The sequence below is a fragment of the Microtus ochrogaster genome, chromosome 1 (assembly GCF_000317375.1).
Source record: "Microtus ochrogaster isolate Prairie Vole_2 chromosome 1, MicOch1.0, whole genome shotgun sequence".
NCBI classification, from domain to species: domain Eukaryota; kingdom Metazoa; phylum Chordata; class Mammalia; order Rodentia; family Cricetidae; genus Microtus; species Microtus ochrogaster.
Genome location: NC_022009.1, coordinates 64,439,531 through 64,455,135, shown reverse-complemented (window position 1 = coordinate 64,455,135; position 15,605 = coordinate 64,439,531). Strand labels below are relative to the sequence as shown.

The following is a 15,605-nucleotide window of genomic DNA, read 5'->3' as shown; positions in this document are numbered from 1 at the left end:
AATGCTGCTATGAATATAGTAGAGCATATACTTTTGTTGTATGATAATTGGCCTGACTTCTTGCACCATGAGAATTCTATTCAGAAAATAGTTGCCTTGGAGCTGGAGGAATGGCTTCACAGTTAAGAACTCTTATTACTCTTGCAGAAGACCCAGGGGTCCTGTTTACCCACATGATAATTCACAACCATCCATAATTGCAATTCCAGGTATCTCACGCCCTCTTCTGGTTTCTGTGGGTACTGCACACACATGGTGCACAGACTTACATGCAGACAAAACCCATGCACTTAAAAAAATCTTTAAAAAAGAAAATATGTCCTTGTACTTATAAGTTAAAACACATTCCCTGCTTTATCCTCTGGCAGTTCCAGAGTCTCTTACACAAGTTCTTAATGCTTTGGAGTTGAATTTGCTCGGGGTGAGAAGTAAGGTTCAGCTGCATTTTCTGCAAGTAAAAATCCAGATCCTCCAATGCCATTTGCTAAAGATACTGCCTTTTCTCCAAATGTATGGGTTTTTTTTTGTCATAACTCATGTTGCCTAGACTTACATCTGAGCCTTCTTTTCTATTCTTCTGACATATGAGTTTGGTTTTAGTCCAGTATCATACACTTTTTAATACTAGTTGTTAAAACTTCAAAAAGAATAAGCAAAAATATCCTACAAAAGGTGGCACCTAAAATCGTGTTAAATATAGAAAGTCTGTATTCTTTATAATCCTTCCAAACAAGTGGTCCCTCTGATGGCCATTCTCTTACAACAGAGCAGTGAGGAGATGTTGGCTTCTCCCTGAAGGTTGGAAGGTGGCTGTGCTGGAGCCCTAGCGCCTCCTCTGAGCCCAGCTTCATACTGCAGTCCAATGAAGTTCGTCATTTCCCTGGCTGCTCACAAATGCCCCATGGGATGACTGTTTCTCCACTTGACAGCACTAGCCACACAGACAGAGTCATCCACTTGTTCAGGGTCAACTACCTACTGTAAAGTTTCACACCTAAGACTAACCTGGTCTAACTTCAGAACTGCCCTTCTTGGTCCCCATTCCTGAAGGGAAGCAATGTCTCTGTGGTGCTATCTTTGCAGGCCCTGGCAACCACAGAGTTACAATTTTTTGGTTACGAGAAGAGTTCCTTTATTAGAACTCTTCTCCCACTGGAGTTACTTTAAATATTATATTAAAAACAACAATAAGGAAAATCAAAAATGCTGGGGGGAAAAAAGGCAAGAAGCTGCTGAGAAATGTCAGTACACTATTGTCTTTTTATGGGCTTTGTCCATTCTGCATACATAATTATATGTATTTATAAAGGCTACTTTAAATAACTAGTTACTGTTGAAAAGCTAAGTATTATCAAATGATTAGTTTCCTCAGAAACGTTCAAAGATTTATTTTCATTTCCACCTCCACATTCTAGGTACCAATTTAAGCATTTTCCAAGCCATATTCCAAAAACCGTGAGCCCATACATACACACATATATGCACACTTGCCACATATATTCATACATGTCAGCATGCACACACGCACACACACATGCACAGTACACATCTGTCTTCTTGCAAACCGTCAACATAGGATGCCTACACAGAAGGAATTCAGAGGCATGAAAATGCTCCCGGGGCTAGGGAAATGGCTCAGTCAGTAAAATGCCTGCCAGGCAAGCAAGAGAACCTTAGTTCAGGTCCTCAGAACAGTGGAAAAGCTGGATGTCACATGCCTATATTCCAAGGTCTATGGAGGCAGAGGCAGGAGGACACTTCGGACTCCCTGGCCAACCAACATTGTAAGCAAGTAAGAAACTCTATCCCCCAAAATACAGTTGAGAGCAACTGAGGAAGACACTGGACATCAATCAGTCTCTGCCCCTACATGCACACACATGTACACACAAGCCCTGCACACACACACATCAAACAGAGAAAGAGACCGGCACACTATGAGGCCATTGAAGAAGACATTATTATGGAACATAATTGAAACAATTAAGCTTTCTTTTAAAAAAAAACATTGAAATAAAAGGTTTACTAGCAATAAAAATAATTGGAAAATTTTGGAAAGTACAAGAAAAGATTATGGGGTAAATTCCTTCTAATCTCATCCCATAAAGGTACCGCTGCTGGCACACTGATCTGCAGGCATTTTCCTGCAGCCTGCACCCGGCAACCCTGGAGAAAGTTACACAACACCATTCGGTGTTTATGATGCCGCTCCTAAACGTGGCTTTAATTGCTACTCAGCAGCCCATTCTGCCGTAATTGCCTTAACCTTGCTCTTAGGCTTTGAATAATTAGATGGAAAACAAAGATTTAAATGGAAAGAAGTGTCTAGAAGAGGAATAGGGTTTTTATAGGAAATTAAGACACCAAACAACATATATCATAGATATTTGAACTCTGAGGTTGTAAAAAAAATTATCACACTGATTTTCTCAGTGACCTAAAATAACAATGAGAACACCAACTTTTTAATATAATATTTAAGTTATGCTTAGAATTTCATATGTTCATATAATGGTTTTGGATCCTATCCACCTCCTTTCCACCCTATAACTCATCAATCCTTTCCCACTAGTTCATGCTGCTGATACACTGATTAGTTGGGGCCATTCACTGGAGCATGGTCTACCTACAAGGGGTCACACCCTTAGAGAACACTGACTCTCAAAGCCCCAGAAGCCATGAGCTCTTCACCATTCCTCAGTTAGGAGCTAGGCTGGTGAGCCTCTGCCTCCATCGTGCTGAAAGGCTGAGTGGCTTGACCATGTGAGTCAGCCACAGTTGTCGCGAGTTCACGAATGAAGCAGCCCTATTATGTTTAGAAGGCATTGTTTCACTCCAGTCCTCTCCAACTTCTGTCTCTTACAATCTTTCTGTCCCCTCTTTCGAGACAGGGCCCTTGGGGGCAGGCTAGTCATGTAGACTGACATCATTCTCATTTAGTAATCAGAACAAATAACCCGATTTTCTATTGTTATCTTCATTTCAAGAATAAGGAAGATGACATCCAGAGAGCCGAAAGCACTTGGCAGACAGTCACACATGGAGTAAGGAGTTGACCCTATGTCTGTCGGAAGGCAATGCTGGTTCTGGTGATATCATTGGAAGTTCCCAACAATAATTTACTTCTAGTGTGCCTTAATAGCTTTTCAAATGTTGTTCATGGTGCTAGACGCCATGACCAAGACAACTTATAGAAGAGTTTATTTGGAGCTTAAAGTTTCAGAGGGTGAGAGTCCGTGACCACCATGGCAAGGAGCATGGCACCTGAGAGGGAGCTGAGAGCTCACATCTTGATCCACAAGCATGAGGCAGAGAGCGCTAGCTGGGAATGAGATGGGCTTTTTGAAACCTCAAAGCGCCCACCCCTACACCCCCACTCCACCCCCCCCCACAGTGACACACCTCCTCCAACAAGACCACACCTCCTAACTCTTTCAATTGGGAACCACGAATAGGAGCCAATGGGGGCCAGTCTCCTTCAAACCACTACTTAGTATAAGCAGATTAACTTGTTACACATCAATTCTGGAAAAAATAGTCTACTGAAAGCCCAGAAGAGCTAAGGAAGTCATCAGTAAATAATAAAATCCCTTGGTCGTGTCTAAAATGCTTAGAATTCAAATACGTTGGAGGTTTTCCTCGACTTTATTAAAAACGGGGTAGGGAGCTGCGTTAATTGCAGCTATTGCAATAAAGTCTGGGCTCTGAGACTGAGTGGAAATTGATGGAGCTAAAAGTATTCTGTAATTAAGTGAAAACTGTGCTCTGCTGCTAATTAGTTGGCTGTGACTTACTTTAAGTGGAAACAGTAAATCCTGCTGAATCTCATTAACGGGAGCCCAGCAGCCCCACCTCACCTAAGTTCTGTTTCCTATGGTTCTGGTTCCTCTGGTGTGGAACGTAGGAAAGGTGACCCAGGCAAAGGCATATGAAAGCCCTCTCTCTACCATTCAGATTATACAATGCTTCAAACCTGAAGGACTCTCCAGTGTCTGGCTTCCTAACATTGTGAAGACTCTGGCCTCTCAAATGCTGGATGGGGTGGGTGATGCCAATCAGCAAAGCATTGTAAGAGTCCCTTAGCAGGCTCTGCTTTTCCACTGCCAACGGATTGAACCCGCGTCTTTGAGAAGCCGTAAAGAAAACAGCCCCCTCATCTTCCCTCCAGACTTCTCAGTATTTGATCATAATAAGGCTAAAGGAACTTGAAGGGAAACCAGTTTATGTGGGAGTTTTGTTGTTTTACTTTACTGAATAGTTATAAGAGCAAAACTTACCACAGAAAATAGAAAGTTTGAAGAAGAACCCCTGCACTCCACTGACCCCTCTGTCCACTGGTGACGTACCAGTGTACTGCCTCGTGTTACGAAGGCACAAAGTCTCAGTGGCTGTTATGTGAGATTCTTGTTGGTGTCTACCAGGAAGACACAATAAAAAGAAATTTTTGTTTCATCCCCCACTTAGCCTCTATACCTGATGGTCATTCACTTCATTTCTAGCATCTCAGACATGCTGTCAGCCCACCTGCTTCCTCCGTGAGGGAAGGTCTCTGCCAGGCAGACCACAGTTCTATGGTGGGAAAGCATGTTCCAGAACTCACAGAGATACAGTAACTTGGAGTAATCACATTTGCTGACCCTTATTCCCTAAATATTTGGGTCCAAAATAAATAGGGTTGTGATGACCATTCAGGCAACTTTGAGGATGAGTTCTCGTGCCAGGCTGCCAGCAGGGTAAAAAGTTACCCTCAGTCAACTTGATGGTGGTTCAGCAGGTCACCAGATTCTAGGTTCTAGAATGGTTTGAGATGTGCAGGTGAAGAGCCTGAACCTCAGCTCCACAGGACACCTCAGCTGCTTCTCCTGTTTGGTCCAAAGAGAACAAATGACTCCCAAGTACCTGGAGAGTGGCAGAGCTGGGCACAAAGTCTCAGTGGCTAATGTAGCGCTAGGGACCAGGATCTTCCCACAGCTAACAGCCACTGGGCCCAAAGTGATCTTCAGAAGTTTAGTTCTGTTTTCCTGCCAGTGGGAATCGGGGTTCCAGCCAGCGTATCTCTCTGTTCCCTTACTCCTGATTCTGAGGTGAAGTCAGTGTGCCAGGAAATTGGCAGGAGGTATACACCAGTGTCCTACAAGCCAGAATCCACAACCCTTCCATCTTTCCTACTCCTGAGAATACCTACAGTATTTTTGACTGGCCCCTAAGTCCTTTGAGAGATACACTCATTTCTCCTTGCTCCGGCCACCTAAAGAACTCTCTTCCTGTTTAATAACATTGAAGCCATCCAGGGCATCTCTCACAGAGAGTTCTGCCTTGGGAGCCCACACTGCCTTTCATGAAGCAAGAGGGTAAACGACCAGGCTTCCCCGACAGGATATGAATAGGAAAGTTAAAAGTATATATTGACATCAGTCACCCTGCCTGACATATAGAAAAGATGAAGATGCAGAGCCAAGCATGAGCCCCCTTCTTAGTACCAGAAAGCAAAGCTTGACACCGTAGGCTTGGATGCCAAGCAGGATTGAAATCTTATGGCTCCCTCACTGGGGCAATAACTCATGCTCACTTTCCTCCTGGCATGGTACTTAGCGTAGGATAAAGTCAATTCTCCTTGTTTGTGCCCAGGTCCCTGCCCAGCCAGCCAAAGACTGCTGCTCTAATTCTTTGTATTCTAAGAGCAACTCAGGTCCAGGGATCCCTTCTTAAAATGTCTGCTACAGTGTTCAGTAGGTCACATTCATTAATGTCTGTTTATGGTATCTTCAACTTGCTGTGGATGTATTTGCTGATGACTCCCTCATAAACTCAGCAACAACTGTGGTGTATGTTTAGCTGATTCATTGGGATAGATGATGTTAGTGGCTATTTTTCTGCTGGAGAAAATCCTAGCTGGGGCTGGGGATGTGGTTCAGTTGGTAGAGCACTTGTCTAGAATGTGCAAAACCTTGGGTTTGATCCCAAGCCCTGCACAAACCCAATGTACTGCACACCTGTAATCCCAGCACTTAGGAGTTGGAAACAGGAGGATCAAAACTTCAAAGTCATCCTCAGTTACACAGAGAGTTATGGCCAGTCCAGAGCACATGAGACCCTGTTTCAAAAAAATGAAAAGTCAAGGCTGATCCACGTTGACAAATGGGGTGCCCTGCAGAGGATCCACCTGCTGCTGGGTGTCACCTACTGAAATCCTCCTCCTTCTCCTATTTTATCTATGAGTCAAATGTATCTCTAAGAACAAACCAGGCAAACACAGTGTGATTTTCATGTACCCTCTTGGTTTCTCCTGTCTCTTAGTCAGATACAGAGTTCTGGGATAAGATGCAAGCAGAGTGGGAAGAAATGGCCCGGAGGAACTGGATATCGGAGAACCAAGAAGCCCAGAACCAAGTAACCGTGTCCGCCAGTGAGAAGGTAAATCAGACTGCCCTCACATGCTGGTGAGTGTCTTCATACTCATCAGATCCCATGTTCTGGACCAGTCCGTAAGTATTTGTGAAAAATCTAAGAATGAAAGGCAGTTTGATGTCAATCTGACCTAGAAGAAACTGTAATCGATGGAAAACAGGTAGCTCTGATGTGTGAGGGTAGCTGGCCTGAAATGAAATGTCCCTGTTTATTACTGCCCCACAGTTTGTAACCTACCTACCCCAAATCGGCAAGGGCTCATCACCAGTCACCGGTCCTGGTCGTATAAAACCTAGGAGGTGATTCCGAGACTTTAGGCTGCATCTCCTGGAGTTACCACACTGTCAGAAAAGACTCTCAGTGGGAAAAACAAAAAACAAAAACAAAAACAAAAAAACAAAAAACACTCTTCACACAACCAGGTCAAGCCCAAAGGGTTATGCAATGATACTCTACTGTGAAGAGCCCCGGAAAACACGAAAGTGCAGTGAACCACTAGCCAGATTGCCCATTAAGTCCCAGCGGCTTTGAGATCTCTGCCTTTAAAATCACTTAGTGAGAGGAAGACTCTAGAATTACTACAAGTATCCTGAAAGACAGAGAAATGGATCTTTCTTCAACAGAAAAAAAAAATCACATCCATGTACACATATGTATATCTACAGACACATGTACATATACACACGTTTATGGATAAAAGTTTACCTCATGGTTTAGAGATCTGGAATAAGTCTCAATAGTATTCAGTCCTGAGTAATTTTCAGGATATTTTGCTCAGTGCAGCAAATCCTATGTAGCATGTACTCTGCAGTAGGTGGAGGATGTGATGGTCAGTATGGTGTAGGGGACTTCCATAGCCATTCAAATGTCTCTCTCTTCCTCTCAGTGGTCTCTGTCCCTCAAGAGGTCGAGTAATCTTAAAACTTAATTATTTTTTTAAGTAACTGCCTTTCCTACAAAGTGAATATCCGGTCTGGGTAAGGCAGGGAGATCACCAGACCCCAGGCTGTCCCCCACACAGCTGAGGCCTGACTCAGGTCATGGCGGTATGTGCCAGCAGACCCTCGGCTGTTGACACAGTGCCTCACCTGTCTACGCACCCATGGGAAATGAAAGCCTCCACCCCCGTTCTATCTAGACCATAGTAACTTCATAACTAGGTGTGTTTGTATCCGTCAAAGCAAAAGGATTTTCTGAACCTTTGTGCCAGGGAGCCAGCTACAAATAATATTCTCAAATATTACAGGAGGTAGTTTAGCCCCAGAGCAGACCAGCTGCATCCATATGGTCTAAAACATTGTCTGTGGTCTTTGTCTAATGTGTCCCTTCTCGAAGTCTAGCATAAGATAAGAAGTAAGTGCAAAACAATCCTGAAGCCTGGAGTTTTCACTGTAGTTTTATTTTTAAAAGTAAATAAATAAGCTAGGCAGTGGTGGCACACGCCTTTAATCCCAGCACTCTGGAAGTAAAGGCAGGTAGATCTCTGTGAATTCGAGGCCAGCCTGGTCTATAAGCCTGGTCTAGTTCCAGGACAGGCTCCAAAACTACAGAGAAATCCTGTCTCAAAAAAACAAAAGAAAGGAAGAAAGGGAGGGAGGGAGAGGGAGAGGGAGAGAGAGAGAGAGAGAGAGAGAGAGAGAGAGAGAGAGAGAGAAGTTTTGAGACACTGGTTTATTTTGTAGCCCAGGCTGACCTCAAACTCAGGGTGATCCTCCTGCCTGAGCCTTCATTGTTAAGAATTCCAGGAATGAGCCACCCTATTACTCTGACTTTTTAAATAACCAAAATGGCATTCAATAAGGATTGAGCGAATAAATTTAGCACATCTACATAAATAATTTTAGTGACATAAGATAACCACAATCCAAAACTAAGTAGGGTATAGGTTAAAGACTGTGTGAGAGCCTTCTCTCTAAGTTGAATATTCATAGAAAATTCTAGATGAGTGCTTGCATATTTTGTGTTAAATACTTACAAGAGAAAAATATCTATACTTTTAAAAAGATGTGTTTTCAGTAGGGGCACCTGTATTGCCCACTGAGGCAGTAAGTTGTCCAGAGATGGGCTGGGTGTAAGGATGAGGAAGACAGTGACATGTCACTTTGTGGCCTCTTTGTGTCACAGGGCTATTACTTTCACACCGAGAATCCCTTCAAGGACTGGCCTGGAGCATTTGAAGAAGGCTTAAAGAGGCTGAAGGAAGGGGACCTGCCTGTCACCATCCTGTTCATGGAAGCAGCAATTCTTCAGGACCCTGGGGACGCTGAGGTGGGATTCCCCTTCCTCTGTCACACTGGGAAAGTGCCTGAGTGTGCTAAGACATCGGAATGAGACAGGGTGCTGCAGGGTGCACCTTCACCAAGGTTTACAAAGCAGGTCCCCTGGTCCAGGCTGCTCTTGTTAGGAAGCTGCCCATCACCCACTTTCTAACAACTTTCTAATCTTCGAGCTCCAGAGTCTCCAAAGATGAAAACTGAGGGCAGGAAACACAAACAAAAGTAGCCAACCTGAGCCAGGCATGGTGGTGCATACCTTTAATCTCAACACTGCAGGGAGGAGCAGAGGCAGGCAGAGCCAGCCTGGTTTACATACAGCGACCATGTATCCAAATAAATCTAAGAGGAACATGAGGTTTGCCCGTGGTTTTTATGGAGGAATATGACTTTTGTCTGGGTCTCAAGTCACATCATATCTTACCTTGGGTTTACTCAGCCAACGTTTATAGAACATTTACTGGGTTCTCAAAACCGCACTTATAGACCATTTACTGGGTTCTCAAAACCGCACTGAGTCCTGCCTGGCACAAAATGAAGAACTGGGGAAATGCGCTATAGTTACGAGGACAGCTTCATGGTGTATCTGCAGAGATGAGTAAACAAAGCAAGGAAAGGCAGCTCAGAGTAGAGCGGGAGTGTGTGGCGGGTCCTCCCTCTAGGCCACATCCCTATCATTAAGCTTGCTCCCCACAGGGCATCACAGCCCAGCTAACTAAAATGGCAAGCAGTCTGCTTCGTTTTGCATTGTTAACAGTCTGTTTTGTGTGTGTGTGTGCGTGTGCGCGTGCGCGTGCGCGTGCGTGCGTGCGTGCGTGTGTGTGTGTGTGTGTGTGTGTGTGTGTTTGTTTCTTGTGTTGGTCTGGGTTTTTGTTTGTTTGGTTGGCGTTTCGTTTTGTTTCATTTTGTTTTGTTTTGTTTTCGTAGGCATGGCAGTTTCTTGGTATAACCCAGGCAGAGAATGAAAATGAACAAGCAGCCATTGTCGCCCTCCAGAGGTAGATGAAGCTAAGTGCAAAATTGTGGGACTGGGGGACTCACAGAACTTAAGCTCCAGGCTCTTCCTCCAAGAGGAGAGGGAAGCATTTGTCCAAGGCCTGTGCTGGAATGCCGTGTTCCACTCACACATAGCTCTGATGGGATAATTTCCCAAACCATAAAGCTTCTCAGTCTACAAATCAATTCTCGTTTCTAAAACCAAAGAAAGTCTGTGTTAAAAGCAATCTGACGGCTGGGCGGTGGTGGCGCACGCCTTTAATCCCAGCACTTGGGAGGCAGAGGCAGGCGGATCTCTGTGAGTTCGAGGCCAGCCTGGTCTACAAGAGCTAGTTCCAGGACAGGAACCAAAAAGCTATGGAGAAACCCTGTTTCGAAAAAAAAAAAAAAAAGCAATCTGAAGTCAGACTCAGCGCTCAATAGACTCCAATGCTCTAGCCTTTCACAACTCCAGAAGTTTTCTTCAGGAAAGAATGCATTCAAATTACTGAGACCCTGATGGCAGGGGAATGGGTTCTGATGGGTCTGCAGCTGAAAGAGACTGAGAGCTGGGGCATGACCAGAACCCTATATAAGCTGCCCCTGAGCACAATAAAGTGGGCATTCTTGGCATTCTTGTATCAAGAGACACGTGTCCTTGTGTCTCTGTGTGCGTTCCCTGCTCATGTACCATCCCGTAGTGCAGGTGCTACAGTTCACAACCATTTGTAAACTCCATTTCCAGGGGATCCAGCCCCTCTCCTGACCTCCCTGTGTACCAGGCTCAAACGTGGTACATAGATATACATGCAGGCAAAACACTCACATAAGATAAAATAAGCATCTTTAAAACAAAAAGTTACAAATCCATCTGTCATGAGGATGCTTTAGCCTCTTTAAAAACCACACTTTTTGATCTGGGTTCTCATTTGGAGAAATAAAGTACTTTTCAGTGACTTGACATAATTAGACTTCTGCAATTTTTAATTAATAAGGGCTTCAAGGCTGCATAATTGATCTGTTTTGTCTTCTCTCGAGGTGCCTGGAGTTGCAGCCCAACAACTTGAAAGCCCTGATGGCTTTGGCTGTGAGCTACACTAACACCGGTCATCAGCAGGATGCCTGCGAGGCTCTGAAGAACTGGATTAGGCAGAACCCAAAGTACAAATACCTTGTAAAGAACAAGAAGAGCTCTCCAGGCCTCACTCGGCGGATGTCTAAGTCCCCAGTTGACAGGTTGTCCTCATTCTATGTCGAATCCTATTACTATGACAAAATACCTGGGGTCAGCAATTTATAAAGAGGAAAGGTTCCTTTGAGCTGGCATTTTTAAAGGGTTGGACGATGGTCAATTAGCCTAGTGTTTTAAGAACTATTATGGGACATACATCAAAGTAAAGGCATGTGGTCAAGGAGGTAGTTCACCTCATGGTGGCTAGGAAAGTGGGGGGATAGCAAGATTCCCCATATCTCCTTCCTGCCTTGCTTCCATGACCTGACTTTCTTCCATCAGGCCTCCACTTTCCAAAGGTTCTACCACCTCCCTACAGTACCACAGACTGGATTTTTAGGGTATACATATCTAAACTCAGAAGCTGTCCTTTAGACACAATGACCTGCTTTGTGGCTATTTATAGACATTTACCCATATTTCAAATTCAGGTGCTTTGGAATTAATGCCAATACCCTGAGAACTGGGGTTGAATACACTTAAGTCCCTTGTTGGAGGAAATCTGAGTTGAATCTCATTGGTCAGTTCAGCTTCAAGGACGGAACACGGGGTCAAAGGAGTTCTCCCATGAGGACCTTATGTGACATGGCTTGCATATGTGCCTTGTTGTATGTTTGTGATGACTGATGATTGGCTGTATTGTGTTTATAATCCAGTATTAGTCATCCTCTCATGAAGCTAAAATATATATATCAATTAATTTTTAATTTTATGCATATGGGCATTTTGCCTGAATGTAGATTATGTGTACCCTATGCATGCCTGGTACCTGCAGAGACCAAAAGAGGGTGTTGATCCCCAGAACTGGAGTTACAGGCCATTGTTAGCCACATGTGGGGGCTGGGAATCAAACCCAGGTCTTCCACAAGAGTGATAAGTGCTCGTAGATACTGAGCTGTTGCTCTAGACCCTGAACTATTTTTAAGGAAAACTTTTCAATATGGGGCAAGAGGAGTGGCTTAGCAGTTAAGAGACCATGCATGGTTCTCTTCCAAAGGACCCAAGTTCAGTTCCCAGCAGCCATACCAAACACCACCCAACCACCTGTAGTTCTGGCTCCAGGTGATCCAAGGTGCTGGACACTGAATCAGATTCTTCCTTCCTAGCTCTGTTCTGGAAGGAGTGAAGGAACTCTACCTGGAAGCTGCCCACCAAAATGGTGACATGATAGACCCGGACCTGCAGACAGGTCTTGGGGTTCTCTTCCACCTGAGCGGGGAGTTCAACAGAGCAATTGATGCATTTAATGCTGCCTTAACTGTTCGACCAGAGGTAAGGAATCCCAGCACAACAAAACACCCTGGGGATGGGGGGCGGGGTTGTAGCAAACAAACTTTCAGGGGTGATCCTTGGTGCATTCCTTCTTCATTTTATCTCTGCCTCTGGTGAGTTCAAGGACAGATGACAGACCATTGCTGCTGTCCATGCCAAAATGTCTGAAATGAAAGTGTGAAATACAAGACATCCGATGACCGCAGCTCTTCAAGGAATGACAGTCCTTTTCACCCAGTGAACCAGGGGGAAATTTTAATAATTCACCTCCGTACAGACCCTGTTCATGAGCCCTGACTAAGCCCTCAGCCATCTTGCTTTGGCTGTAAAGCACAGAGGTGGGAGCACTCCAGGTGCTCCTGGGTATTAAGTAACTCCTGTCTTTGTCATAAGGATTACTCCTTGTGGAACCGTCTTGGGGCAACCCTGGCTAATGGAGACCGCAGTGAGGAAGCTGTGGAGGCCTACACGAGAGCCCTGGAGATCCAGCCTGGCTTCATCCGGTCCAGATACAACCTGGGGATCAGCTGCATCAACCTGGGTGCCTACAGGTGAAGTATGCCTGGGTTCAGACAAGTTACTTGGGGGCTAACACCCATGTAAGTCTGTATGAACTATTAATAGTCCAACATTTAATTTTTCCATTTAAGGAAAAAAGAATCTTGGAGAGGGAGAAAGCCAGAGGGACTTTGGGAGGCTCAGAGCCTTGTTGGGCAAAGCCAAGCCAAGAATACAGTTCTTCTACACCATCAGATAGAATTAGTTAGGGGAAAAAAAATATGGTGGCTCTATTGTTTAAAACACAATAAAGTTAAGGAGGACAAAATTAAATGGGAGCTTATTGTTTGAAATGTCCTAGTACAGTTATGAGCCCAAAAAGCTGCAAAGCCACTGAAGAGCCAGGAGCTCAGCTGTCCCCACCCCCATGCCCGTTCTCAGGATGTCTTTGTACTTCCTACAAATGCTGAAAATACCAAAGCCTTGAGCTAATGTGAGCTTTGTCTATCAATACTTGTGGTGTCAGAAATTAAAGCACTTTAAGAGCTTCACTGGAAAGTAATAGAACATTGCATAGCAATAGGAATGACATGCTTTACAAGAAAATAACCACTTTCCAAAACCAAACTGTACCAGGAAAGAAGAGTAGCCGAGCGTGTTGGAGAATTCCTGTACTATCTTGCTCCCTAGAGCCAGTTTCTTTCTGCCTTTGTATTCTGTCTGTTGGGCTGCCTCACGTGTGTCCCCAGGCAGTAGTAGGTAGGCAGGTGAGCAGCTGAGGAGGGGAAAGTGAAAAAGGTCACCAGCCTCTCAGTTTCCTAATGAAAATCATTTGCCTGCACAAGCCCCAGGCTCCCCAGACCACATGGGAGAACTATTGATCTCAACCATAAGAGCTTTTACATGAATTGACTCCAGGGTACTTTACAGCCAAATCCTAAAATGCCTCCTGCTATCCCTATTATTATTCCCTATCCCTATTATTCACTTAGAGACAGAAGCTACGCAAAGAAATTTGCCTAAGGCTAAACACCTGGGAGGGAAGGCCAGCCAGTCTAAGAAGCTTAGCTCCTTATTTCAGTCACTACCAGGCAAGCCTAGACCACCTTGCTTTTAAGGAGGGCCATTTTCTTCCCTTAAAGACAAAGATCACATCTGCACACAGATAACATCTCCAGGTGGATCCCTGAGCAGAGGAAATGCATCAAAGTAGCCTCCCTCTTTTCTGCTTCCAAAGTAAAACAGACTTTCCTCCTCCCTGTCTGGCCCACTCTATTTAACAATAATTGTTCACAAGAGAGTAACTAGAGAACCTGAAAGCCATCCCTGGGAGCCCCCTCACCCTGGAGAAGAGACCTAGGGCGTGGCAGGGAAGCAACTCTGTTTATTTTAGTGTGCTGACTCTGCGTTCACTGGATCTTAAGCTGTGCCTTTCTCCCTTTTTAGAGAAGCGGTCAGCAATTTTCTCACGGCCCTCAGTTTGCAAAGAAAGAGCAGGAACCAGCAGCAAGTCCCTCACCCTGCCATCTCGGGGAACATCTGGGCTGCCCTTAGAATTGCACTGTCACTGATGGACCAGCCAGAACTCTTCCAGGCAGCCAACCTTGGTGACTTGGATGTCCTCCTGAGAGCTTTCAACTTGGATCCTTAAAGGAAAAGAAAGAAATACAGAATAATCCCTCATCTGGTATTATACTAAAAAGGGACAAAACTATTTTGTTATGAATTTCAAAAAAAAAAAGATTTTTTTTTTAAAGGATAAAGCAGAGAGTCAAAAGGCCGTGGTCATTTTGCCCAAGAGAACTAACTGATTACTACAGACAATACCTGGCCTCTGTTCAGACCCAAAAGCACAAAGTCAAGGTTGGGTTCAAGAGAAGAACCAAGCTTCTCATGACAAAGAAAGATAAGGTAACTGTGTACACTCTTCCAAGTTACCAGTGGACTTTGAGTTATCCTGTCCCCAGTCATGTGGGGACACACCTGAGGAGCCTGTTCATGGGACCTGGCAAGACAGTTTGCAGTCAGTGAACTCAGGCTGTCTTCGCCTTTCATGAGACTGAACATATAGTCCGGGCCATTGGCGCATGCACACATACAACCTGACTAAAGGCAGGCGTCGCTTCCCCCTCCTCCCGTTTTAACTTTTACTATAAGCCTTTGTTAGAGAGAGAGAACTCTGCTGGCAAAAGCAGTTTTTGCACTAAACGTTTTGCTGTTCCCAATGAAATCCTGTCTAGGATTGTACATAAGCACTTTAATATCTTATTTATGCCTCACTGAGCTTCCGGTTTGTTGCTCCAGCTTCTAACTTGGGGAGGGGGGGGGCGGGGGCTGGAGGATTTGAGACAGATTTGTTAGCTCAATGGACCAAATAAAAAATTCTGAGAGGAGTTTTTTCTTAGCGCAGGGTTTTGAAGGCCCCTTGGCATAGGATGTAAATATGTTAAACCCAGTTTTCTTTGCTTGCTTTCTGGGACTCTGGATCTCAGTGGGAAGCAAAATTGTGCCTCTGCATTCTCCCTGCAGAAGGAAGGTCGACCTTTTGCGATTTCTAGTGAGTGTGTGTTAACATGTTTTCATACCCGTTTTCCGGCTTTCTAACTGCCCGGCACAATGGCACTCTGTTTAAACTCTCCCTGTTTCAAATGGTATTTCTTAAGCGTGATAAATACATTTTTCCTAAAGTTGACATGTTTCCTCAGTTCCATGATAGCCCACACTGTCCACCTCCTCAAGCTGTGAGGGACAGAAGGTCACGTTTGTGGCCGAGCTATGCTGAGTAGCAGAGTTCTCCTCTGAAGGAGGTGCCCCTTGGGCTCTAATTTAAACACTCGGCAAGAACCAGGCCTCCACCACTGGCAGGGACGTCTTGCTTAGCTGTTAACCTTCCAAATACATCTTCAGATTACTGCAGATGTTCAGGCTTGGTGGTTATTTAAAAAGAA

The 15,605-nt window shown here is 44.6% G+C and overlaps 1 protein-coding gene across 12 annotated transcripts in view; it reads left to right on the top strand.

Annotated features, from left to right (window-relative positions):
• Positions 1–15,344, top strand: part of Pex5l (peroxisomal biogenesis factor 5 like) — a 204,642-nt gene extending 189,298 nt beyond the window's left edge. For all 12 annotated transcript variants that reach the window (XM_005343778.2, XM_026782184.1, XM_026782169.1 and 9 more), the window contains 7 exons: positions 6,298–6,414; positions 8,533–8,676; positions 9,609–9,679; positions 10,695–10,892; positions 11,994–12,159; positions 12,553–12,710; positions 14,104–15,344. In XM_005343778.2, the coding sequence (XP_005343835.1) occupies positions 6,298–6,414; positions 8,533–8,676; positions 9,609–9,679; positions 10,695–10,892; positions 11,994–12,159; positions 12,553–12,710; positions 14,104–14,308 (1,059 nt within the window). In that variant the 3' untranslated portion in view covers positions 14,309–15,344. The remainder of the gene's footprint in view (positions 1–6,297; positions 6,415–8,532; positions 8,677–9,608; positions 9,680–10,694; positions 10,893–11,993; positions 12,160–12,552; positions 12,711–14,103) is intronic.
• The last annotated feature ends 261 nt before the right edge of the window (positions 15,345–15,605 follow it).